Raw genomic sequence first — 25902 nt, 5'->3', positions numbered from 1 at the left:
TAACATTAAGCAAGTTATTTCTATGTTCAGTGATCAGAGCACAAATTCTAGCCTATTATTTACCATGTCAAAGGGGAATAAATGTACACTTGTTTTTGTCTATATTCAAGTACATTCAGATCATGCATTCCTATTGATGAAATTTTTGAGAAATAATATTACGTACAATTCCAGCAGATAACAATCCACAGTAAGGTTTGCTCTCTTCAAAAAATTGCTTACACCACTATTTTTTTGTTTTCAATGACAGCTTAAGATTGCCTCCTCTGCATTCAAAGTTATTTCCTGTTTTGGGCAGTAAGAAGAATAAACTCCGAAGTCAACTGGTCTCATCACGGGCACTCATAGAAAGACTTGCCATGTTCCAGGGTAATCAGGGCAATCAGGGCAAAGCAGCTTTTGCCAAGAACTGCACACATGATCATTTCAACTATAGGCTTGGGAGGCAGGAATCCTGCTCCAGATTTAATGTTCACACTAATTTAATGGACCATAAATGAATGTCGGGGCTTAAAAATACATGCTCAGTCAGAATAACCTGAAAAGCAGACACAGTTTAGGAATTTAAAAGGAAAGTAAGAATATACTACAACTGAAGACATTGCAAGGAAGAAATCCTTTGGATCCAAACCCTTTACCTAAAAAAATATACTTAATTAACCAGCTACATGTTTCAATTAAAAATCATCCAACTATTCATCAGGTAGAAACCATGATCATTACTTCTTCGCCTTTTTCTCTTTTGCAGTTTGCATTTTTTGATTTGATAGTTCTAATCTTAAGCTGTACAGATAGATAGAAATCATTATATATACATCCTATCTTTGCTTCTCAATACAATTCACATGTTACTTCTGCATGCTGCTTCATTTCAATGTGAATTCCTGGCATTTGTGGGTTTTGTTTTTAAAATGAAGAATTGGTAAATCTTACAATAGCAGCATATTTGCAAAATTAAGAATGGTTTCTCAAGAACAAATTACTGTCTTGTATAGCCTTGACACACACAAGCATAAACAACATTGATCTGTACTATACTTACCATTATCAATTGCTTCTCGCCAGGTTAGCTTCTGATCTACCACCAGCATCTTTTTACTTAAGTATGCACATGCTCCACTAACTCTATACTCCAGTAGCAGCATCAGAATACCATCAACATACACGGTAACAAACTGAACACAATGAGATCTCTTTTACCGCACAGTACACATTAACATCCTACGTAAGGTTATTCTCTACCAGATCATGCTGCTTTGAGTTCTAAAACAAGCATAATTCCCAGTATTAATGCCAGTCTATTTCAATAAACAAAACAGAAGACAGCCATGAAGAAAGTATAGCAGCAAATTCATTCAATGCTGTCATTACAAATGAGTCTCCGACTGGCAAGACTGATGTATTTACTGACTGATTTTGTTTAAGAGCTGACATTTTGAAATTGTACATTTTGAACTAGTGGCATTCAATATCAGTCACTGCAATGCTTTTCAACATAAACGAGTGCTCTCTGCAAGAGTGCTTGCTGCTCTCTCATAGTCACTTAAATCAAATGTAAAATTCAATGAATCAGCTAAACTTTGAGAATGCTAACCACTAATCTTGCAGAACAGAAATCTTCTTTGGGTTTCTAACCTTCAGCTCCCTGTAGATGCACTTCAGCTACAGTATAAATTGATTTAGTGGAAGATTTTCTATTAGCTAGAGTGCTGCTCTCAACACGAAGACCTTCTCCACTTTCTGATCAATAATTCAAACTAAGCCCAACAGTAACGTCAATCAGCCCAAACTAACGAATCACCCATTTGCTACAGTCTATCCTCCAACAATTAATTGTAAGGTTATAAAAAAAGTGAAAGGACTTTAAATAAAATATGATGTACACTTATCTGATAAGTCAGCAGGCAAATGTTTCAGATACCTGTTGATGCAAGCTCCGAAAAGGATTTAAATTACAAACTTATTTTTTTAATAACGTGCAATTAAGACTGAATTGATAGTGCATTTTTCATCTCTCAGATGAACATATCAGCAACAAAGATGGAATCCTCACAAATACTGGCTGCAATCCACAATTCAGTAAAATCTGGTTAATGGCAGAGGTCACATGGAATAACAGTAACAGCTCTATTACCTGTCATTAAGAACTTTTAAAGAAAGAGTAGGAAAAGAGGGAAGGGAAAGAAACATTCCTAATCCAGAATCAGAATCAGGTTTATTATCACTGACATATGTCGTGAAATTTGTTGTTTTGTGGCAGCAGTACAGTGCAAGACATAAAGATAACTTTATTACATACTGCTTTGTAAATTAATCTTCATATAACCAGATGATTGACAAGGTGTATACTTTTCACAAATACACACCTCGTGTTTGTATAATCAGGAATAGAGAAACTCGGGAGCATAGGAAAAGATTAATAGACACTGAATTTCATCAGGCAGCTGGTCCCAATTCATTGTGGGAGATTTATGGAGACCCCAGAAAAATACTGGTCAGAATTTATGGCTAGCAGCAAGCCATCCACACTCATTGCTGATCTATGTGCCAAATATGGATTTGCCCTTTCTAGATCCTCCAGCATTGTCTTGCCAGCTGATGTCATCCTGATCCAAAACTGCAAGTCTCTGCTCAGTGGGTGAGTGATCTAATGCCAACAATTGGCAAACCTGAATGCATCCTACCCATGAAACAGTGTACAGCATTAGCCACCAGTTAATCCTGCCTTGGACAGTGAATACTCCTGACAGCCAGAAACATCCAAAAGAATTGCAAAGCTATTTAAAAAAATTGAAGGATTAAATAAATCTGAACCATTAAAATTATTGAAGTGATGTAAGCAAATTCAAGCACAAGTATCTAAGCAAGCCCCAAAAAAATGTAAATGATCTTATCTACCCAGGATTTTCAAAGCCATTCTCCCTCCATCAAAACAATGGATTTACTGTTCAGCAGATGATTCCTCCTTTAAATATTATGGGGGGGTGGGGGTGGGGAGGAGGCGAAATCACGCCAGATTCCTTGCAAAGTCAACATCAGAGGGCGGTTGCAAAATTGCCAGTGATGAGCAACCAGCAAAGTCAGGACTTTGGCTCCATGGCAGTGCCTAACCTGCTGTGGCTACATGTTCACTCAAACACAGAATAAGTCTATAACCCACAATGGGTCTTGAATTTCACAATGTATAGTTCATCAATTGACAACAGTTCTATTTGGAACTACCAGCACATCCCAAAAGGCTCAAGCCAAACATTAATGCCTGATAATGGTTCCAATGATTTTTGCCAAAGCCATGAATGGAATCATACATTTATATTAATTGCACAGATGAATGTTTTTGATTTTTTTTACACTACATCCAACACTCTTGGATCAATCATTCTCTTTGGTAGATTTTGCACATCCTCAGAATTTGAGCATATTTCTGGCAGACTTGAAGACATCAAAACTGTGGGTTAAAACAGAGAACCACTTGAGGCTCTCTTCAATAGGTCCATTGGCTTCTACCAAGCCAAGGTTTTGGCTATAAATGAGCAGACCATTTAATTAAAGCAAGTCAGTGAACATTCTGCAAATAATATTATAGACTATACTATCCTTCACAGCATAACAAAGATCCACACTTACGTATCATTTCAACACAACTAGAAGCTATTTACTCAGTTCTTACATGGTGCAACCTAACCATAGAATTAAGCTCATTCTCTTCAGCCTGAAGAATGACTGATAAGTTGGAGGCAGTTCAATGGAAAGGCAAAAATTGAACAGCTGGCCACAGAACTTGCCTGTCAAGCAAGACCACAAAGTTCATTGGCTCTGCCCCTATTCTGTAGGTCTGACTCATGCTTTCATCCTTGATACCGTTGTCGGTCAAAAAAAATCATCACCCCAAGCTAACTCAAGACTGTAATCTGCAGCTAATTCCTTGACTAACTTGATTAAAGATACTACAAATATTTTTCAGATTTTAAACCAACTTCTTTAACTTTCATAGAAACATTGCCATTTTGGTTCATTCAAACACAGAGTAAGTCTACAACCCACAATGAGTCTCGACTTTCACAATGTATAGTTTATCAATTGACATACATTATATTAATCAAAAGCAATGAGACACTAATTAATTTTCACCTACCTGAATGGCGCATATTTCTGTATCCATAATTAATTCTATGTATAAGAATTATCAACAAGGAAGCAAAATGCAGACAAATATTTCTGTTCAGTAAAGTAACAGTTCAATAGCTAATTATGCTCTACTGATTTGGGATAAACAAGACATGAAAGAGAAAGACAAAGCTGGAAGATATTCTGCAAACAACGTGGTCTCCACAACTTATGCTTTTCTTTGTTCTCCACACCTCTGTTCCTCGTCTGCAACTTAAAACAATGTTTGATTTCTCACTTTCCCAGAGTTGATGAAAAGTCATTGATTCTGTTTTGCAGTTTCTCTCTTCATAAATGCTACGCGACCTGCTGAATATTTCCCGCATTTTCTATTTTTATTTTATATTTCCAGCATCTCTTTTTTTTTGTGCTTATCAGTACTGGTTGAGAACTCATATATGAAATCTAGATTTGTGACTTTCACATTATACACACTGCAGGCTATCCCTAAACATCAGGAAGCATGAGCAAGAACAATGTAATTGCTTCCTAAGTGCTGTTGATCTTGTGTAATGTTGCGCTGCTATCTAATTGGACTAAAATCTACAGCACCTTACATCATAATGGAATACGAAAACGTAAATAAAAGTTGCTCTGCAATATAAGATTGGGTGTAACTGGTTTGCTATTTATTTCTCTTTAATTCTTTACAAGTCTCTTTTATTTTATTCATTCAGGAGATGGAGGCAACCATTCCCTGCCCATACCTAACTGTCTTGAATTGAGTAGCTAGCTGGCTGATTTCAGAGAGCAGCTAGAAGTTAACCACATTGCAGTGGCTTTAAAATTTATTAAGATACAATGATGCTGAACATAAGCAATCCTTTTCTCTGGGAAGCACATATATAAAATGTTGCATATATTTATTGAGCACAATACAATCAAGGTATGAATGTATTTATAAAAAAGAGAGAATATCTATACCCGTTTCTTCAGGTGAGCTCAATGAAGCACTGTCCTGAGACAGGGTGGTCCAACTTGAATCTTCATCACTGGGAGCCATGTTCTGCATTTTACTTAACGCACAGTCAGTTTTCCCTCCGAATCTAGATGGAGCTTTCTTTGTTTCAGAACCGGAGGAAATAGTGGCCATTTGACAATCTTCAGGACTGGCAGACACACTTTCGTCACTGGCCACATTATTGCTTGCTGTAGTTTTATCATGAAACTGATCAGCATTTTCCTCACCCGAGCCGGTGCCATAGTTTTGCTCTGATTCACGAGTGGATGATTCCAGGTCTGCATAGTAATTGAGAAAGCTCTTGCTCTTCCTTGGCTGTGATGTCAAGGGCTCAGTGCAAGATGGGTCTTGCAAGCTTGGCTCCTTACCCTCTAATTTTTCTGAAATTATGTTTTTAACAACATTTGTACTGATGTTTTTGTTCATGTCCTGCTGGCCCTGCTCTGCTGCTTTACGCAGCTGGTTTTCTCCGTTCTTCGCCAGTTTGGAATTGGAGTTGTTTGCTGTAACTGGCACTGCTGTTGTGTCTCCCAGGCCCATTGCGGCCTGAATATTAGTCAAGGCATATTTCTTCCTGCATTTTGGAGGAGTATTGTTCTTGACTTCTGTGTTCTTTATTTCTGAGTTTACCAATTTATTGTGGGAAGAGCGAAGGTTGAGTGTATTTGGCGGAGTAGCTGAACTGTTGCGATTCACTATATCAGTTTGGCTGTTGGCGGTGGCAAGGAACACTGACATAGTGTCCACAGAGTCTTCAACTGCAAAAGAGGAGAGGAAACGAAATTGAGTCAATCCCAGAATGCAAAGTTCCTTACACCGCGTTACAGGGGGATTGCATTCCTAGAAAACCGCCTGCATTGCATCTTTCCATAACACAAGGCCTTGTCAAGAAATGAGAGTTGAAAAAAAATTAATTTTATGTTCATTTATTTATTTTTTCACATAAATTTTGTAAGAGTGAATTTTTATTCCATATCACAGATTTTTATGGTAGTGATTTGTGAATTCCATAAGGGCAAATTTCCATTATCCAAACTGTCGTAACACAGGGGTCGTCTGTACTATAAACACTGACAACAGTATGACTAAATAACAAGATCACATAATCATCTGTTCTCAACCAAGGTTGCACAACGGTCATTTCAAGGCCCCGTCAGTTACACTATACTGGAAGTCTACCAGCACCAATGAAGATTATTCCTCAATAAGGAGTAAATACCCTCACACCAAGGAAGTAGGGGTGAATTGTGCTAGTAAAAATGGAAAGTTATTTCTCTAAAAGGACTTTGTTAATTTCTTGTAGATGTGTCATCAGAATATCAACTATCATTAAATTATTTCTCCCCTTCTAGATTAATGACGCTAAATTATGGAAACTGTGGCCTTAAAACTATGATCATTAATAATGCATTTTCAAGCGAACACAGTGTATTTACCCATTTGCCTCCAGTTCCTGTTTTAGGCGACTGGAAAAATGTTTGTTTGATATAAGATGAACAATATTAATGCCACGATAAACATTAAATTTTGCAATAATTTCAAATTAACAAAATACAACTTCTATCTTACAAGATGCTCATTGACTGAATTAAGAAGAAACCCTTATAACACTCCTTAGTTTGACACAATATAATTCAACATTCCACCATGATTTATAAAGCTGGAAAACTGTGTCAAAAACATGAATTGAAATTAGAATTATTTACCTTTAGCCTTCTTAAAATTTGCACAAGGAATTATTTTGAATATAGTCCAGACTGGTGTCCCAATAGCAGAAGCAGAAGCAGAATCATTGCAGCAATTTGTTATGAATGGAGTTGGAATGAATATAGGAAGCAACAGATGTTAAAACTTAAGTGACCAATAATGAAACTCCTAGCAGCAAAGTTGTACAAGAGTTAAGTTAGACTCATGCTATTCTGTGTGCTGATTCATTCAGTTACGTGGAATAAATAATTCAGAATACAATGATTTTGGTTTGATTATTCAATTAATGAAATCTGGTTTATTAAAAACTCTGCAAAACTTTCCCTCAATCATATACATCCAACTGAAATGGGAGAATTTATTAGCAGCCAAGGTTGCACTATACTAATAAATTCTACCACTTCAGTTTGAAAATTCAAACAACTGCATTTAATCATGGAGTACTTTCCAAGCACATATTTCAAGTGTTATATAGCCATAATGGAGTTGCAAGTTTCTGACAAAACAGGGCGTTCAAACTGGACCAAGGCCCACAATCCTCTACGTGTTCAATTCCCTCTCAGGCATTACATGATTGAAGGTGCTAAGTGCAGAGTTACCACATAGAAGGGTTGAGTTATCTACTTATTGCTGGCAAAGATCCAGAAATAATCACCTATCTATGCTCTTAGACAACAGGAGTGGACAGACTGGGAGGAAATCAAATAGCACTTATAAACAAAATAAAGTTAAGAAGGTACAACATAAAATAAAAATAAAAACTGCATGGAGTCTGGTCATGGGTGTGAAGGACATGCAAAAGGAATAGCAATCATGGAAGCATACCAAAAAATGAATGCAGAAAACAGTATGTAAAACGTTCACTTATTTGTATTTATAACAAATACTGTGTTCCCAAACTGATTCCCACAAGTTGAAATCAGTGTATATTATGCTCTTCTTTTCAGAGGCAGGTCTAAGAATTCATACTCTAGAACACTTGAGTCAAAATCTTAAAAGAAAGAATCTTACTTTGACCTGGGAGCACTTCTGATAGGGATCACAGGGCTTCAGCAATGAGGAGACTGGAGTATAGGTTATATGAAATCTGGAAAAAGGGATCATTCAATTAAACAAAAACATTACCAAAAAAAACTAAATAAACACAAAGGAGGCAAAACAAGCATCAAATCTCAAGCTTCATAGCATCAGGGAATAACTCAAATTTATCATGCGGACAGCAAAGTATCTGATAACACCAAAAATGTCAAAATTGATATTCCCATGCCCAAGTTAGCACATAAGGGTTTAGCAAATAATGTACAACCTTCATAGTAGCATAATATCCAAATTTAAATTGACATCCAAGTTTCATGTAGGTTGTTGCAACTTGCAAGCCTTAGGTGCAAGTCCTTTCCCAATGCTCTTGACAGGTTGAAGTGTTGAACACTAAAATTTAGGGTGACTTTCACAATAGTGAATCAAATAATTACTCTAAATCTTTAAAACACTTCTTGTTACTGTACCAACAGCGAGTGGATTAACTTGTTAAACTTCAGAGTAATCACACTGCTTTAACTGAATAAAATTAACATAATTAGTTCCATGAAAAACATAAATTCATCTCAATTTGGCGCTGAAGCTTCAGGTGGAGTATTAAATAAGTTTAGTAGTTAAGTATGCATAACCACTTTGAACATATTATCCTGTATATTTTCTTTGTGATACTAGATGGGAACATGGGGCAGATTTAAAGTAGAATATTGATATAGTTTGCTGGAGATCAGAAAAACTTCAACCGTAGCATATGGCAGCTCTTATTAGGAATTTATTATTTTAATCCATCTCAAAAGGATCCTCCCACAGTTTTTGCAACTTTCTGCTCATTACAAAATACAGGAAGTAGAAATGTCAATGTTTAAATTAATTCTGATGAGCAAACAGCCATTTACAGAACCTTAAAGGTTTGTCACTAATGGTCAACTGAAATCCAAGACATGTCTAGTTTCTGCACAAAAGTTCAGTTCATATTTCAGAGTAGCTTATACACGTCATCCAAATATTGGATTTGTCTGCTTCCAAAAATGTAAAGTTAAACAGGCCAAAAACAGGCCATCAGGCCCATATTATCCAGTTAACAGCACTATCAAATAAACATGTGCAACACACCTGAGCAATGCTGTCACTCAAAGATGACAAAAATGCAAAAAAACTTAAAGAAAATCACGAGACTGTTCAATAAAGAAAATCTGGAAATTGGGATTCACAACATTGTGAAGAAAGATTTGATCAACTCATTAAACTGCTGGCCGGGTCCGTGAGTCAAGCAAAATTCAGTTCCTTTCAGATGAGGCTGACGAAAGAACTCAGTAAATGAGGGAAATTGAGGTTTAATATTAGACAGCTTCCCCCTTCAGGTTTACAAATACTGTTCATTTTGTGATCTGTAGGGAAGAAAACACCAGTTGAAAAGTTAGGAGTTCATATTTGGGTGCATATAGCTTCAAACTTTAGTCGATTTAAGAAAATAGGTTAAGAAAATGGTAATTATAGCAGAGGACTGAAGATTGAGATTTTACACATCATATTACACAGAACAGAAGATTATTAAAAGCCCAGCTAATAAAAAAAACAAAGAATAACATTTGATTAGCTTTGATTCCCCCCCCAAAGATTTTTTTTAAACCAGTGAGGCTACATCAGGGCTTTGAAATTGATCAGTCATCATTCTAGTGTAAGCATGATATTATTTGATGTGTGTTCAAAAATTACAATCTATAGAAAAGGTAAGATTAAATGCAACAGAATTGTTTTAACCATTTTTAACTACAACTAAGTGAGAATATTGGCTTGGATTTTCTAGCAAAGCTACAACTCACTTTGAATGTTTAAAGAAAAATAATTTTCAGAACGAGAGTATAACTATCAAAGGCAGCACTGTTTGTCAATCTATCTTTGCTCTTGACAACTCCTTGCCAAGCCTTTTCAGAGGGCAACATAGACAACTCTTGATAGTTATAGGATTGGAGTCAGATGTTGACCAAACCAGGCAAGGTTCCAGATTTCCTTCTTTACAGAACCAGATGAGTGTTTTCCCATGACAATCAGTTACTATTTGTTACTGAAATAAGCATTTTTAATTCTAGGTGAGCTAATTGACTAAATTTAATTTCCACAGCTGCCATGGTGGAATTTGGAATCCTATACATTGTTAGTAAAGGCTTTGGTTATTCTTCAAGGAATTTAAGCATTGCATGAGTATGGGGCACAGAGTAGAGGATTGTATTTCTGCACAGGATTCCTCTCCCACTCTCCCCATTGTCGTTCTATAATTTCTGTGGCCTGAGTGTTGGGCAGGTTCCCTCAAATGTGTGCCACCCTCTGAGTGGTATCCAGGCAAAACTTAATGTCATGCAGTAATAATAAAAAGCTACCCTGTGGCAAGCTAGCTGCACATTATTTATTCAAGTCAGCTCATCACTGCAACTATTTATAACTTCATGCGTTGTCTTGAACGTACAAAAGTAGCCACATTGAGAGAAAATTGTGCTGGAAGTGAAATCTATAGAGATATGGAGGTAAATCACAGAATAGCAAGACAGGTAGTCATCTTTTCTTTGGAAAGATTCAAAAGATACTCTAACCTGATGCCAGATTCTGCCAAGACTCAAGGGCAAAGGAAAGAATAGTATCAGGCAAAAATGAAGAGAAAACAAAGCCATTGTGAAAGCAATTGAATAAACCTTGCAGGTAAATAATAAAACATCCCAGCATTTGTTTAAAGGTCAGTAAAGTGAAGGTGATGCAGTTGCTCAATAATATCACGGTACTGCAGTATACCTTGGAGTCAAAAGACAGATGTGAGATTATAGCTAAATGCTGCCATTACTTGCTGTATTTATTCTACAAGAATTAGCTGCAAGTATCTTTCAAGTAGTTAATACAGACCTTTTTTCCCCTGTTTAAAACAACCTTGTTGTGGGGCCTCATGGTTTTTTCAGTCAAGGAAAATTAGCAAATATAAAATACCGAGGTTAAAATCATTTGCCATGGTGGGTAAAACTCTTACCCAACATTAAATGAATAAAAAATATCTTGCCATTTATCAATTTGTCCAGAACACTTAATAAGGAGGCTACAAAATAACAATTTCCTGCTCCAACAAGTTGCTTCCATCATGCCTGATATCACCCAAATATAAACTAATAGCTAAAGGTGATGTTCTCATTGACATTCTGCCCACTTCTATCTATTGAAGATCACCCCAAGTTTCCTCCTCAGTGATTCAAGAGGAGTGGTTACATTAAGTTCAACTTTGATATGGCACTCCACACGTGAAAGGGGTGTAATACTCTTTCATTCCCCAGACAATTACTTTAATGTGAATGGAAACGGTTGAAGGATGACCATTCTACAACTGGCAGAATAATAAATTTAATACAGTCATCAACTGCTGTGCTCTTCAGCATTTTCGTTCTTCTGCATGTCTTGACAGAGGAAGGCAGAGAGTTAAACCATAATCAATTTTCTTTGTCTTGCAGTTTACAAGGGCGAGCAGGGAGAATTTCGCACAGGATGTCATAAGTAAACCAAAACAGGAATTATACATCAAGATTAATATTAACTGGGATTGTTTCTAATCCTATTAAAAAAACTATTTCAGTTAAAACTATTAAATTCTAAGTGCAAAGCAATAACTAAAATTTGTAATACAATAAACAGTAATCACTCAGTCACCTCCATCCGGAAAGTATGCAAGTACAAATCATCACCAGCTATTTCCAAAGGTAGCCACATAATGATACCTTTTACTTGGAGAGAAAACCAGATTGTATGCAGGCTGCTGCTTGTGTTTCAGGATTTAGCATTCATTATATGTGATGACTGAAGCACAAATATAGTCATTTGTGATAAAACCATAAAAGCTGAAAAAAGTGTTGATAAGATCATTAAGTTTGATACTATTCTTTAAAAAAATTGATTATAATTGATTTCTCCCCCCAGCTTAGATGCAAAGTACTAAATGCAAGGCATCAAATTTATTACTTTTTACCTGTGATTTATTTAAAGCTATTTATTCACAAGAACAATGAGTTAGGTCAAGGACAGATTTATTTTCTTTCTTCTCCCCAGCTACCCTTATCTTCTATAGCTCACCCAAATAGATTTTCACACTCAAAAGGCATCAAATATTCATTCCTTTTTAAGCGTTATAAAATACTGCCCATCTTGCATAGTGTCGAGAGCTTAACTATAACATGACACCAGACCCTTCCCAATCTCACCAGATTCACAACAGTGCTCATCTCGGTCTTGAACCTCTACCTTGAACATTCTGAGACAATCCAAGCAGAGACTATTTTAATGCCAATAGAAACACTATAGATGGCAGCATTAGACCATTAGAAATATACTTGTGGGAGGTGGCAGAGGGTGGAAGTTTGCTTTTCGGGTTGGAGACCTGTAACCAGTGGTGTGCCACAGGAACTGGTGCAGAGACCTTTATTATTCGTTACATGTATATTAGTGATTTGGAAGATAATATAGATGGCATGATTAATAAGCTCACAGATGACACCCAAAATTGGTGGTCTGTGTGCATTCACCCTGCCTGTGCCCCTCATGATTTTATCCACCTCTATAATACCACCCCTCATTCTCCTACGCTCCCATGAATAAAACGTGGCTCCCTACACAGAAGGCCATCCTGTTCTTTACGGGGACCTCTCCTCTCACTAGCCATCCGCTTACTCATAATATACTTGTAGAATCTCTTGGAATTTTCCTCAACCTTGCCTGCCAGGTCCACCTCATGCCCTCTTTTTGCTCACCTGATTTCCCTCTTAAATGTACTCCTACACTTACCAAGGAATTCGCTTGATACCATCTGCCTAAACCTGATGGATGCCACCTTTTTTCTGACCAGAGCCTCAATATTTTTCGTCAACCAAGGTTTCCTAACTTGTCAGCCTTACCCTTCACCCTAACAGGAACAAGCTGTCTCTGAACTCTTGATATCGCACTTTTAAAAGCCTCCCACTTTACCTGCAAACAGTCTCACCCAATCGACCTCTGCAAGTTCCTGCCTAATCCCTCCAAAATTGGCCCTGCCCTGATATAGGCCCCTAACCTGTGGACCGGTCCTATCTTTCTCCATAAGTATTTTGAAACTAATCATGGTTATTGGCTGCATGGTGCTCCCCCACTAACACTTCAGTCACTTGCCCTACCCCGTTCCCTAACAGAAAGGTCCAGTGTTGCACACTACCTAGTAGAGCCCTCTATTTATTGATTAAGGAAGCTTTCTTGGACACATTTAACAAATTCCACCCCATCCAAGACCTTTGTACAATGGGTGACCCAGTCAATATTAGGGAAGTTAAAATCTCCCACTAATACTACCTTATTATTCTTACAGCTATACATACATACAACAGTACAGCACTGGACAGGACATTCGGCCCACAATGCTGTGCCAATCTTGATGCTAATTTACACTAAATGTCTTCTCCTGATTATCATCCATATGCCTCCATTCCCTTCGTATTCATATCACTGTCTAAAGGCCTCTTAGACTCCACCAAACTGCCTGTTTCTACTACTACTCCTGGTAACATATTCCAAGCACCTACCAGTCTCTGCGTAAAGAAATTGCCCCTCATGTCACCTTTAAACTTCTCCCCTCTAACCTTAAAAGCCTGTCCTCTGGCATTTGACATTTCTACCCTGGGGAAAAGATTCCAATTGTCTCCCCTATCTATGCCTCTCATAATTTTAAAAACCTCTATCAGGTCTCCCCTCAGCCTCTGATGCTCTAAGGGGGAACAACTCGCGTTTGTCCAACCTTTAAGGAAAGGTTGGACAAACTCATACCCTCTAATCCAGGCAGCATCCTGGTAAACCTCTTCTGCACCCTCTCTACAGTCTCCAAATCCTTCCTATAATGGGGCGACCAGAACTGCATGCAACATGACTTCCTTACTCTTATATTCAGCACCCCTACCAATAAAGGCAAACATGCCATACGCCTTCTTTACCACCTTATCCACTTGCGTAGCCACTTTCAGTGAACAATGGACCTGGACCCCAAGATCCCTCTGTACCTCAATGCTATTAAGGGGTCTACCATTAATTGTATATTTTCTCCTTTCATTTGACCTCCCAAAATGCAACACCTCACACTTGCCCGGATTCTGTGATCTTCCTACATATCTGCTCCTCTAATTCACGTTGACTATTGGGGACCTATAATACAGTCCCATCAAAGTGAACATCTCCTTCTTGTTTCTAAGTTCGACCCATATAGCCTCACTGGATGACCTCCCCTCTCCCCCCGCCCACCCCCAAAGAATATCCTTTCTAAACACTTTTGTTATATCCTCCCTCATCAAAAAGGCAACTCCATCCCCCCCACCCCCACTTCCCTGTATCGCTATCATGCCTCTAGCATTTGTACCTTGAAAGGTTGAGCTGCTCTTCTCTCAGCCACATTTCTGTAATGGCCTGAATATCCCAGTCCCCTGAGCCAATCCACACCTTGAATTTGTCTGCCTTTCCTGTTAAGCCGTCTTGCATTGCAATAAGTGCAAGTTAAACTATCAGTCTTTTCTCTCTTTGCTGTGCTCCTGGCTATCCTATCTGCTATACTTGCTCTCATTGACTACAGTATTTGCCCCCAACTTCTCAACTGCCTCATTTCTGCTCAGGGACCCACGCACCCACCCCCCTCCCCCCCACCTCCAAAAGTGGACAGTGAAGAAGGTTGTCTAAGGTCATAACAGGATAGAGATCAACTGGTAAAGTAGTCAAGGGAATGGCTGATGGAATTTAACTCAGACAAGTGTGAAGCAATGCATTTTTGAAGGTAAACCAGGCCAAAGTATATACTGTGAATGACAGGGTCCTGGGGGTTGTTGTTGAACAGAGAGATCTTGGAGTACCAGTACATAGTTCCCTGAAAGAAGCGACACAGGTAAACAGGTAGAAGGTGTATAGCATGCTTGTCTTCATTGGCCGAGGCATTGAGTACAAAAGCTACATCATCATGTTACAGTTGTACAAATCATTGATTATGCTGCACTTGGAGCATTGTGTGCAGTTCTGAACACCACACAAAAGGAAGGATGTAATTAAGCTAGAGAGGGTGCAGAAAAGATTCTCAGAAATGTTGCCTGCACTGAGTTATAAGGAGTGATTGGATAGGTTGGGACTGTTTACCATAGAACGAAGGAGGCTGAGGGGTGACCTTTGAGGTTTATAAAATTACAAGGGGCATCGACAGGGTAGGTAGTCACAGTCTTTTCCCCAGGGTAGAGGAGTCTAAAACTGGAGGGCATAGATTTAAGGTGAGAGGGAAAAGAAAAAAAGTGATTTGAAGGGCAAGTTTTTCACCCAGAGGGTGATGGGTATATGGAACAAGCTGCCAGAGAAAGTAGTAGAGGAGGGTACAATTACAATGGTTAGAAGACATTTAGGAAAGGATAGGAAAGTTTTAGAGGGATATGGGCCTCATGCAGGCAAATGGGATTAGTGTTGATGGGCATCTTAGTCCTGAAATAGAAGCTGAAAGAGGCCATCTAACCAATCAAGCCTTTTCCATCATTCAGTATGATCATCCTTCTAAATCAATTCCACTTTTCCACATTCTTCATTTCCCTTCGTCCCCCAAAGCTATCAAACTCAGTTTTGAATATAGTCAATGACCAAGCATTCACAGCTCTCTGGGCTGCAAAACTCAAACTATTTGGTAAGGTGTAATACTTCACCTCATTAGAGCCTAAAATGATTTCAAAAAAATCTTAATTCAACCCTCTTGCCAGGGGAAAAAATCTCTCTCCATTTACCTTGTCAAGCCATCTAACAATTTTATAGATGTTAATGAGAATTCCTTGCAATTTTTCTAAACTCCAGAAAACAGATTATCCCTAAAGGACAGGCTTCTTGTATCAATATCACTTTAAGGTAATGGATTATAGCTGGTAAGTTAAACCAAGGAAGTGCTCTACTAAACAAAAGAACTGACAGAGGAAAACAGGGGGAGAGCATTCCTTTTTTTGTACACCTACTCCCAGACAGCACTGATCCATTCAACACTGACAGAGCAAAAATATATACTCAGAAGGTTGTGCCACCACCATCTCGTGTCATATTTGGTGCTCATCTAATCTGCACTTTATCCTCACTGCATCTCCAGCTCCAAGTGATATCAGGCCTTTGGCACTTTTGTGGTAGCAAATTGCACATCATCTTTCACAAACTTCTGGATCTTGTGTTCGTCATAGAGTCACACAGCACAGAAACAGGTCCTCAGCCCCCCATCAAGTCCCATCGATACCAATCCCACTCTCCAGCACTTGGCCTGTAGCCTTCAATGCCTTGGTGATTCAAGTGCTCGTCTGGACACTTTTTAAATGTTGCAAGTTTCTCTGCCTCCAACCACCCCTGCAGATTGTGTGTTCCAGATTCTAACGACACACTACCTCAGAACCCCTTTAACTCTCCTATCCCTTACCTTAAACCATTGCCCTATGATTTTATATCGGGAGAGAAGCTTTATACCATCTACCCTATCTATGCCCCTCAATTGTATTCACTTCAGTCAGATCATCCCTCAATTTCTTCCACTCTAAGGAAAACAACCCCAGCCTATCCAGTCTCTCCTCACAACTGAAATACTCTATCCTAGGCAACATCTTGGTGAGTCTCCTCTGTACACTCTCTAGCGCAATCATGTTCTTCCCAGAGTGTGGTGACCTGAACTGCGCAGTACTCCAGGCTAACCAAAGTTATACCATTACCTCCCAGCTCTTACATTCTATGCCGTGGTTAACAAAAGCAAGTTCCCATGTTTTCTTAACCACCTTATTTATCTGTGTTGCCACCTTCATCAATCCTCGATTTGCAAGGTCCCTCTGCTCCTCAATGCTCCCTTGGAGCCTAGCATTAATTGTGCATGTCCGAGCCTTATCAGTCCTCACACTAATTAGGATTAAATTCTACCTGCCATTGCCCTGTTAATCTTACCAATTCATAAATTTCATTCTGTAGCCTTGGACTACTCCCTTCAGTGTCAACAACGCCACAAATTTTCTTGTCATCTGCAATGTTATTAGTCATATTGCCTACATTCACATCAAAATTGTTAAACTATATAACAAAACAGTAAGGGTCCCCTGTGCTGACCACCGTGGTACATCACTGGTCCCGGTCGTCCAATCACAAAATCACCCTCCACCATGACTCCCTGCCTCCTATTACCAAGCCAATTTTGGATCCAATTTACCAACTTGTCCTGGATCCCATGAGCTCTAACCTTTAGGAATTTGGTCTTACTGAAATCCACATAGACCGTTTCAACTGCACTGTCTTCATCAATACATTTTGCCCCTACTTTGAAAAGTTTAATCAAATTGGTCAGACCAAATCGCCAAAGCCAAGCTGGCCATCTTTGATTAATCCCTAACTTAAGTGTAGAAAGCAGAGGGTTGTGGTGGAAGGAGTGCCCTCGGATTGGAAGGCAGTGACTAGTGGTGTCCCGCAGGGGTCGGTTCTGGGACCTCTACTTTTTGTGATATTTATAGATGACTTAGATGAGGGGGTGGAGGGCTGGGTTAGTAAGTCTGCGGACGACACTAAGATAGGCGGTGTTGTGGATAGTGTGGAGGGCTGTCGGAGCTTACAGAGGGATATTGATAGGATGCAGAGCTGGGCTGACAAGTGGCAGATGGAGTTCAATCCGGAGAAGTGTGAGGTGGTACACTTTGGAAGGACAAACTCCAGGGCAGAGTACTGGGTGAATGGCAAGGTACTTGGCAGTGTGGAGCAGCAGAGGGATCTGGGGGTTCATATTCACAGTTCATTGAAAGTTGCCTCACAGGTGGAAAGAGCAGTTAAGAAGGCCAATGGGATGTTGGCTTTCATAAATCGCGGGATTGAGTTTAAGAGCCGTGAGGTGATGATGCAGCTTTACAAAACTCTAGTTAGGCCACACTTAGAGTACTGTGTTCAGTTCTGGTCGCCTCATTATAGGAAGGATGTGGAGGCGTTGGAGAGGGTGCAGAGGAGATTTACCAGGATGCTGCCTGGATTAGAGAATATTGAATAGGAGGAGAGGCTTAAGGTGCTAGGGCTTTATTCACTGGAAAGGAGGAGGATGAGAGGAGACATGATAGAAGTATATAAAATACTGAGAGGAATAGATAGAGTAGACAGTCAGCGCCTCCTTCCCAGGGCACCAATGCTCAAGACGAGAGGTCATGGCTTTAAGGTTATGGGTGGGAGGTTCAGGGGAGATGTCAGGGGGACGTTTTTCACCCAGAGAGTGGTTGGTGCATGGAATGCACTGCCTGGGGTGGTGGTGGAGGCAGATACATTGAACAGGTTCAAAAGCTTGTTGGATAGGCATATGGAGGAGTGTGGGATGGGGGGATATGCGGGAGGAAGGGGTTAGGGAGTGTGAGGGTGGTTTGATGGACGGCACAACATGGTGGGTCGAAGGGCCTCTTTTGTGCTGTATGGTTCTATGGTTCTTAGATTAATCTTGTCCCTTGGAAGGGTTTTCAATAACTTCCCCTCCACTGAATTCCGATTCACAGCCTGTAATTACAAGGTTTATCCCTGATGTTCCTCTTGAATAAAGATATCACATGTGCTTTCCTCCAATCATCTCACACCTTATGCTTGGCCAGCAAAGATTTAAAGTTCTGTCAGAACCCCACTAATCTCCTCCCTTGCCTTCCTCAGCAGCCTGGAATACATCTCATGAGGCCCTATGGATTTATCCATCTTTAATCCAGTACCTCCTTTTTAACTGTGACTTATTCGAGAATTCCACAGTCCGCTTCCCTTAATTCTCAATTACAATGTACTCTTCTGTAGAGGATAAAGATGTCTATTTTTATCAAACCCATTTGCTGGGCTGAACTACTTGTGACCTCTTTCTGTTCAACTATAAAATGAAATCCCATATTATAGCTTTCGATTTGTTGGATTCACCACTTTGACCGTCTCCTAGCCCACTTCTTTGTGGCCTTGTTGAACATCAACAGCACATGACTCATTGGTTTTAACTGCACCACCAATGCTTCAGGAAGATACTATTTAGTCCCAAGTCAAATTGAAATGATCTTGGTTGCTCTTGCATCAACAGGTGGGCATAGTTATATCTAGCAAGCATTCCTTATACAGAATTTACCTCATTTGGTACATTGCGCTCAAGTAGCACCTCACCATCTCTCTGTTCCTGCACGACTGATCTTATCTACCCTTTGAATTTACAATGTCCAGTTCATTGTGCACTATATGTGGAAATAATATTCTGATCCACACTGTGCATACTTCCTCCCCATATGGAGGAAATTTCTTTTTCAGTGTCTTACATTGCTGTCCACAACAGCTGTAATACCCACACCACTGTGGCTGGACCATTCTTACTTTTGTCTCATGCTTCACACACATGTACTTCCTTCCACTGGGCATCTGCTATTTCTCGCCTGGGTTTGGATCATGCACAACTCCACATCACCTTCCTAGAATTAACTCTGTCTCACTCAGGCCAAACTCCCAGACACCACGATCAGACTGATCAGCAAATTGTTCAAATCTGCAAAACTGCAATGATTTAATAACAATCTTAGCTCTGTTAAGATCTGAACTTCTGTTAAGAAAGTATTAACCTCACAGATCCTGACTGCAAGGAAATAACTGATAACTATCAATGCACATCTATTGTACTCCCCAGTGCCTCATTTTGGGCCAATAAGTTGTAATAGTATCTTGACTTTTGCCTGTACTGGTTCATCTTGAAAAGCCATAATACAGTGAAAAGTTTTCACTGTCTCCATTCTTTAGACAGAGTTTACTTGCCTGGAAATGCAATGGCTCAGCAGCCTTTATTTGCTCCCTGGTGCAGCATCTCACTTGATTCACACAGTTCACCATCTCTCAGCGCACATCCACGTTATCGCAATTGGGAGGGATTCTTTATGGTGCCTGGTATTCAGATTCAGGCACAATATCCAAATGTCTTAGTGTTACCAACATGGCTTCTGTCACCTCTCTCTAGTGGACCACCAGTAAGTTAGATTATGAAAGTACTTTAATAAAGAAAATATTTACAGAAAAAGAGACAGAGCACCTCTTTTTCTATGTGCCTACTGCCAGACAGGAAGCTGGTTCAAGCTTGGTCAACATAAACTAAAGCAACATACGTAGAGAGCAGCTGTTAAAATGACAGAATATAGGCATACACTCCCTATTTTACCTAAACCACATATTTTACAGGTCCCATCATGGTATCAATCTCATAAATCTCTGCTGCATCTCCATTATTGCAAGAATATTCTTTGTGGCAGTACTCATGTGTGGTCTCACCAAATCCCTATACAAATGCAGCAATTCTTCTTCAATCTTTCAATCCTTTAATTAAGTCACCTCGCAAGAACTGTTAAGATGCCATTTGCCTTTCCTCAAGCCATAACTGCATTTTAACTTTGATTTGTGTATAGCATCCCCCAAATCCCCAACACCAACCTTTGCTGCAAAGTTAACTATCACCTCACACTATCAGCATGATGGCATCTACACAACTCTCCCACAATTCAGACAGCTATGGGTAGAGTTGAGGCTATTCCAAAAGGGTAGCAGACATCAAGACCTAAACTTCTTGAAAAAGTGATTGAGGAATACTTCAAAGTTCTCCATTCAGCCTTGATTCATTTACAAAGTATTCACCTTAGTTTTGTTTTTTTCTCTGCTTTAAACAGTTTACATGTAAAGGATACAAATTTAAAGGCTGCATATTTTAAACGAAGAACGGATTTCATGGTGAATTGTCCCTCATCTCTTGGAGACCACAAAATGGCATTTTGTTGAGACAGTGCAAAGAGCCAACAGACCACCATGCTTCTGTTAGACACTGGTAGTCTGATCTAAATAAAAGCTTTATTCTGTGCTTCCAATTTTATATGTTAATGCTGCCAAATCAAATACAGCAATGTAAAATAATTACATTTAATGTAGAGTACAGTAACTCCCTTGTATCTCATTGCACTCTATCAAATACTTCAAACTCACCACCCAAAATGTAAAAGGTCTTTCTAAGAGGGTAATTAACCAGGTTAGTCAATTAGTTAGATTACAAACACTCAGATTGCCAGTGCCCAAATTAGACCCAAAATATTACACCTATAACAAAACTGCATTTATTCTGCACAAATGTTTTTATTCTATTTTGCTTAACAGTGTTGCATTCAGTGGCACAGCCAGGATTTAAAAGCAAACTCCAGGTCCATGGTAAATTCCTTACCACTCCCTTGCATGAGGAACTTTACAATCATAATAATAATCCCACAACAATTTAGAGGAGACATGCCTGCTGGAAGCACTGAAAAAAAGAAAGCAAGGAAACAACCGGAGTGAGATGTTACAGTGCAGGTGGCATCAAAAAAAGTTTAAGTGGAACAAAAAGCTAGATATTCTACTTTCCAACTGCCCTGTTATTTAGCAAATGAACTTTCAACAGAGCATAATACAAACAAGATAATTACTACTTTTTTTAATGCTTTTACTTAATTCCTTCTTTTCATGTGCATCAATTACATAGTGAAAATAAACCAATATGTAGTTTATTCATTTTCTAACTACAGATCAAGGGATAGGGCAAGTCCTTCTGCAGTTAATCTTTCTGGATGTACACAGCCATGTGGTTCTTTGTGAACCCAGCCCCATGGCACAGAGGGTTTATGCACTAAGCAATCCAGCCGCGGACTATTTTTCTAAACCCTGTTACTCTAACGTAAAACACGGAGCTGGCATTCCAAGCTTCCCACCTCAAAACCTAAAGTGAAGGGATAAAACAGAGAGAGACCAAATGAGTATTTGTCACACTTGCTGTTGTGCCAATAACCTGCTGGGAGGCAGCTGCAGCCTTGTGCCATCTGCAGCAAGGAGGCTCGTGGCCAACATCGGCAGAGTGCTGTCAACACCATCACGGCCACATTTTCTTTTCAGATTTTCTGCCTCTGCCTCATTCCAGCCCAAATGATGGAGCAGCTGCTGTATCAACTAATGCACTACCACAGATTCATTGACTTTTGTCATCTTCCGCACTTCACCAAGAAACTTTTTTTTAATAATAACTAACAAGTACACAGCATCCAGGCAGCAAGTCCCTCTCTTTTCCTTGTCGACCTTCATCATCCATATCCACAGCCAGGATCACTGGCCTTTTCAGTAAACATTTGCCCCAAAGGGTGGGTTAATCAACAGGCTCCTGGATGCCAATCATGCCAAAAACTCCTTTCTTTCAACAGGAGCATCAGAAGCATTCGACTAGCAAAAAGGTGTGAGAATATTCAATTCCCCCTACCATGTTGCTTCACCACACTCTCATGGCATAAAATAGCAATTTAAAATCATTACATTTATTTACTTACACCCTGATGAAAATAGAAGTTGAAAATGTAAATAAACTACCTTCACTTTTCTAGTGTAGTAAAATTTCCAGCTCCTGGAATGGAAACTCCCAGAAGCAAACCTATGTGTAGGCAGCAGCTTGAAATGAATATTTAATTATGGCCAACCAAGAAGCTCGGGCAAGAAGAGCAGCTGTGTCAATCAGTGGACAGACCACTGTGCACCAAATGCTCCAAAACACTCTAATATCTCAAAGTATCATGGATGAAATTAATGGAAGAATTCAACATAGACATAATCTTAAGGGAAAGCATATTTAGGATTTCAAACTTGTTGTTTTAATACAAGTGCTATCTTCTGAATTGTTTGATTCTGGATCAGGCATTTAAATTGAAGTGTGCAATTATTTTAAACTATTGATAACAATATTCAATCAAGCAAATTAGGTTGGTCTATTTCCTTATTCATCAAGATTACTTTGAAGTGCAATCATTTAGCAGTATCACCATCCAGCCATACCAGGTTAAGGTACATGTTGGAAACAAAGCAAAAGGCATTGCAGTCCTTCCAAACTAATTTTAATTGCAGAGGTTTTCACATTTGTTTGCATATCCACTTTGAATGAGATTGATAATCCCAAAGTTGCAAAGTGCAAATTGTTACAGCTGTCAAGGATGAAGGTACGCCAGATCAGTTGGAAAAAATAACTTTTTAGTTATTGCAGCACCAGATCCTTTAAACAAAGTTCACCATGACTTGTGTTTATATAGCACCCTTAATGTAATTAGAAGCTCCCCAAAAAGAAATCACAGCAACATCTGACACCAAGGTGAGATGTCAAGGACAAAAATTTAATCAAGGATATACATATACATACGATAAGACTCTTGACCTCACAATCTACCTCATTATGACCTTGGACCTTATTGTCTGTCTGCACTGCACTTTCTCTGTAGCTCTGACACTTTACTCTGTATTCTGTATTGTTTTATCTTGTACTACCTCGATGCACTGTGTAATGAATCAGTACGGATGGTGTGCAAGACAAGTTTTTCACTGTACCTTGGTACAAGTGACAATAATAAACCAATTCCAATATTTTTAGGAGGAAAAGCAGAATTATCTCAAAGGAAATATGGATCTGAACATATGCTCGCCCAAGGTCTAAAAATAAAAAGCCGAATCAAGCAAATGCCCAGCACTGGAAGAAAACAGGGATATGGGAGGTTATAGAACATTTCAGTGATCTTGGACTAAGGATGACTTAAAAACAAAGAACATAATTTTAAGAGTTGAGTCATTTCGGACCAGGAGCTACTGGGGTGGTAGAAATTTCAGCAGTGAATTAGCTGAGACAAAGACAGAATCTGGCAACGTGACGGAAAGGTTATGAAGTCAGAAGCTCAAACTCAGTTTGACGCCCAAAGCAACGCTAAGCTGGAAGCAGTCTGATTCAATTGCAAATGGTGGCCTTAGAAAGGAATAGAGACATTGACCAGGACACTGAGATAAAGGCAGGATTAAATTGGACAACTACATGGGGAAAGGGAGGGAGACCAACAAGGAGGACTTGAATACATGGTATGGCAGCAGGAGAAGCTGCCCTTGCAGGAGATTCTTGCCTGTGCCTTAATAGTTATAATTAAATCAGATGAGACTGGCTCACACAGATGAATGTCAGAGAAGAGACACTAGAGGAGGGTGGTGTGGTCAACTATGTCAAAAGATGCTGCCATGTTTTACAGTAACCCCTATTTCATTACATTTATGAGGACACCAGCTGTAATGCCACCAGAATTGAATATTTTAACAACAGTCTCATTGCCATTAATCTAGGGTTTCTGATGAGGGATCATGACCTACTGCTTCTTTAATTACTGCAGCCCAGCATGAGAATTGTAGGAGTCTGGGAGCAATAATAATGACCCTTCAGACTGTTGATCAAACAGGAAATACTAAGATGTGACAAGTAATTTACACTACATCAAGCACATTAATCTTCCTGAACATTCATATCCCTTTTCAGCTGTTAAGTGGCCACTGTATGTTTCATTTACAAAATCCATTTCAGTTACTACTCCAAGACCACCTCCCAAACCCGTGACTGCAACCATCAAGGAGGGGCAGAGCAGCAGTCGCTTGGAAATACCACCTCCAACTCCCATGCCATACCAACTTGAAAATATATTGCAGTTACTTCATTAATGCTTGCAACTCCCTCTGCAACAGTGTTGTGTATTTTCACCATAAGAATGAAAATGGTTAAAGAGGCCACCACCTTCTCAAGGTCAATTAAGGATGGGCAACAAATGTTGGCTTTGCCACCCCATAAATGAATAAAATAACCTAATACTTTTGAGTCAAGTCTGAATTGTATTTTCATGTGATGTTCCATATAGGAAACAAATGTAAAACAGATGCTGCAATTTTTTTTAAAAACTAAATTCAAACCACAAAAAATTCCAAACATAACTGTTGTAATTGCATCATATTATTTATATTCCCAAGTGCCTACATTTATTGAAATGATTCCATTCCCACCTGCCTCCAATTACATTACAAACTTGACTTAGAAATAATTCACAACAGAAACAGATTCTGGATATCATATTATTGAACCTTAGATAACTGGAAAGAAATTCCAAACAAACAATAGTACTAATTCACATTCCAGTAGAATAATCAGAATATTTATCTCCAGATTTTTGCAGCAAAGTTAATAGAATTAAAGGAAATGAACTTCTGTACCCATACATACATTCACTATTTGGACGATGATAAGCTCCTGGGTATCGTCTGCCCATAGTGACTGGTCAGCACATTATAGCATCAGACAAGTATGGCTCAAAGGAATTTCATGCCTGAAAAACAAAAATAATTTAAGATTTAATGAAAAGATCATTAAACATCTTCCATTAAAATATTAACAGTCTCTGCACCAGAAGATATAAATAAAGCCATGCACATTTAGCTATGTCAAATGAGACAGTCATTGAATCATGATGCAAGAACTTCTATTTATCTTTACAGTCATTGGGCGAAAATGACAAGAATTACAAACTATAAGCATTTTAATAATAGGTTGTACGTTGGATTCAATTTCAAATTCAATTTTCATTCTCCTGAACTGTTGAATCAAGACATCAAGAACATTGTAACTTTAAGCTGAAATCTACTAGATGTTAACAGCAGGATAAAAATAATACCCTAGCAACCAATGACAAAAAATATCAGATCAGTAAGAACTACACTTCACACATTTCAATTACTTTTTTTTGTGGGCAAACAAAAATACGTGCTTATGGACATTCTGGGACAAAAAAAAAAGTAGAAATCAAATACATTGGGCTGTTATATATTGGTCAAAAAGTGGTGCAAATAATGGCCAGATTTGTCATGCAAATGTGAAGTTTTCATGTCATAGCATTTTTTCATGTACATAAGTACACTCATTTTTAAGAGGCTGTAAAAAATTAACCCAAATCTTCATTTTCCAAATTTAAAAAGATTATAATTATCCAACAATTTTAATAATCAACAAAAACAATACATTGAGAGCTCACAGTGAACGGTAGGACCCTGCGGAGTGTTGCAGAACAGAAGGACAGATGAGTACAAATACATGGTTCCTTGAAAGTGGCATCGCAGGTAGACAAGGAGGTGAAAAAGGATTT

At 38.9% G+C, this 25902-nt stretch overlaps 1 protein-coding gene across 1 annotated transcript in view; it reads right to left on the bottom strand.

Moving 5' to 3' along the window:
- Positions 1-25902, bottom strand: part of LOC127581007 (amyloid beta precursor protein binding family B member 2-like) — a 217935-nt gene that overhangs the window by 128404 nt on the left and 63629 nt on the right. Inside the window, 2 exon segments of the mRNA XM_052035069.1 lie at positions 5092-5886; positions 24987-25089. Coding sequence (XP_051891029.1) covers positions 5092-5886; positions 24987-25032 — 841 coding nt within the window. The 5' untranslated portion in view covers positions 25033-25089.

The sequence above is a fragment of the Pristis pectinata genome, chromosome 2 (assembly GCF_009764475.1).
Source record: "Pristis pectinata isolate sPriPec2 chromosome 2, sPriPec2.1.pri, whole genome shotgun sequence".
Classification (NCBI taxonomy): Eukaryota; Metazoa; Chordata; class Chondrichthyes; order Rhinopristiformes; family Pristidae; genus Pristis; species Pristis pectinata.
This window is presented reverse-complemented; position numbering and strand designations above follow the sequence as displayed.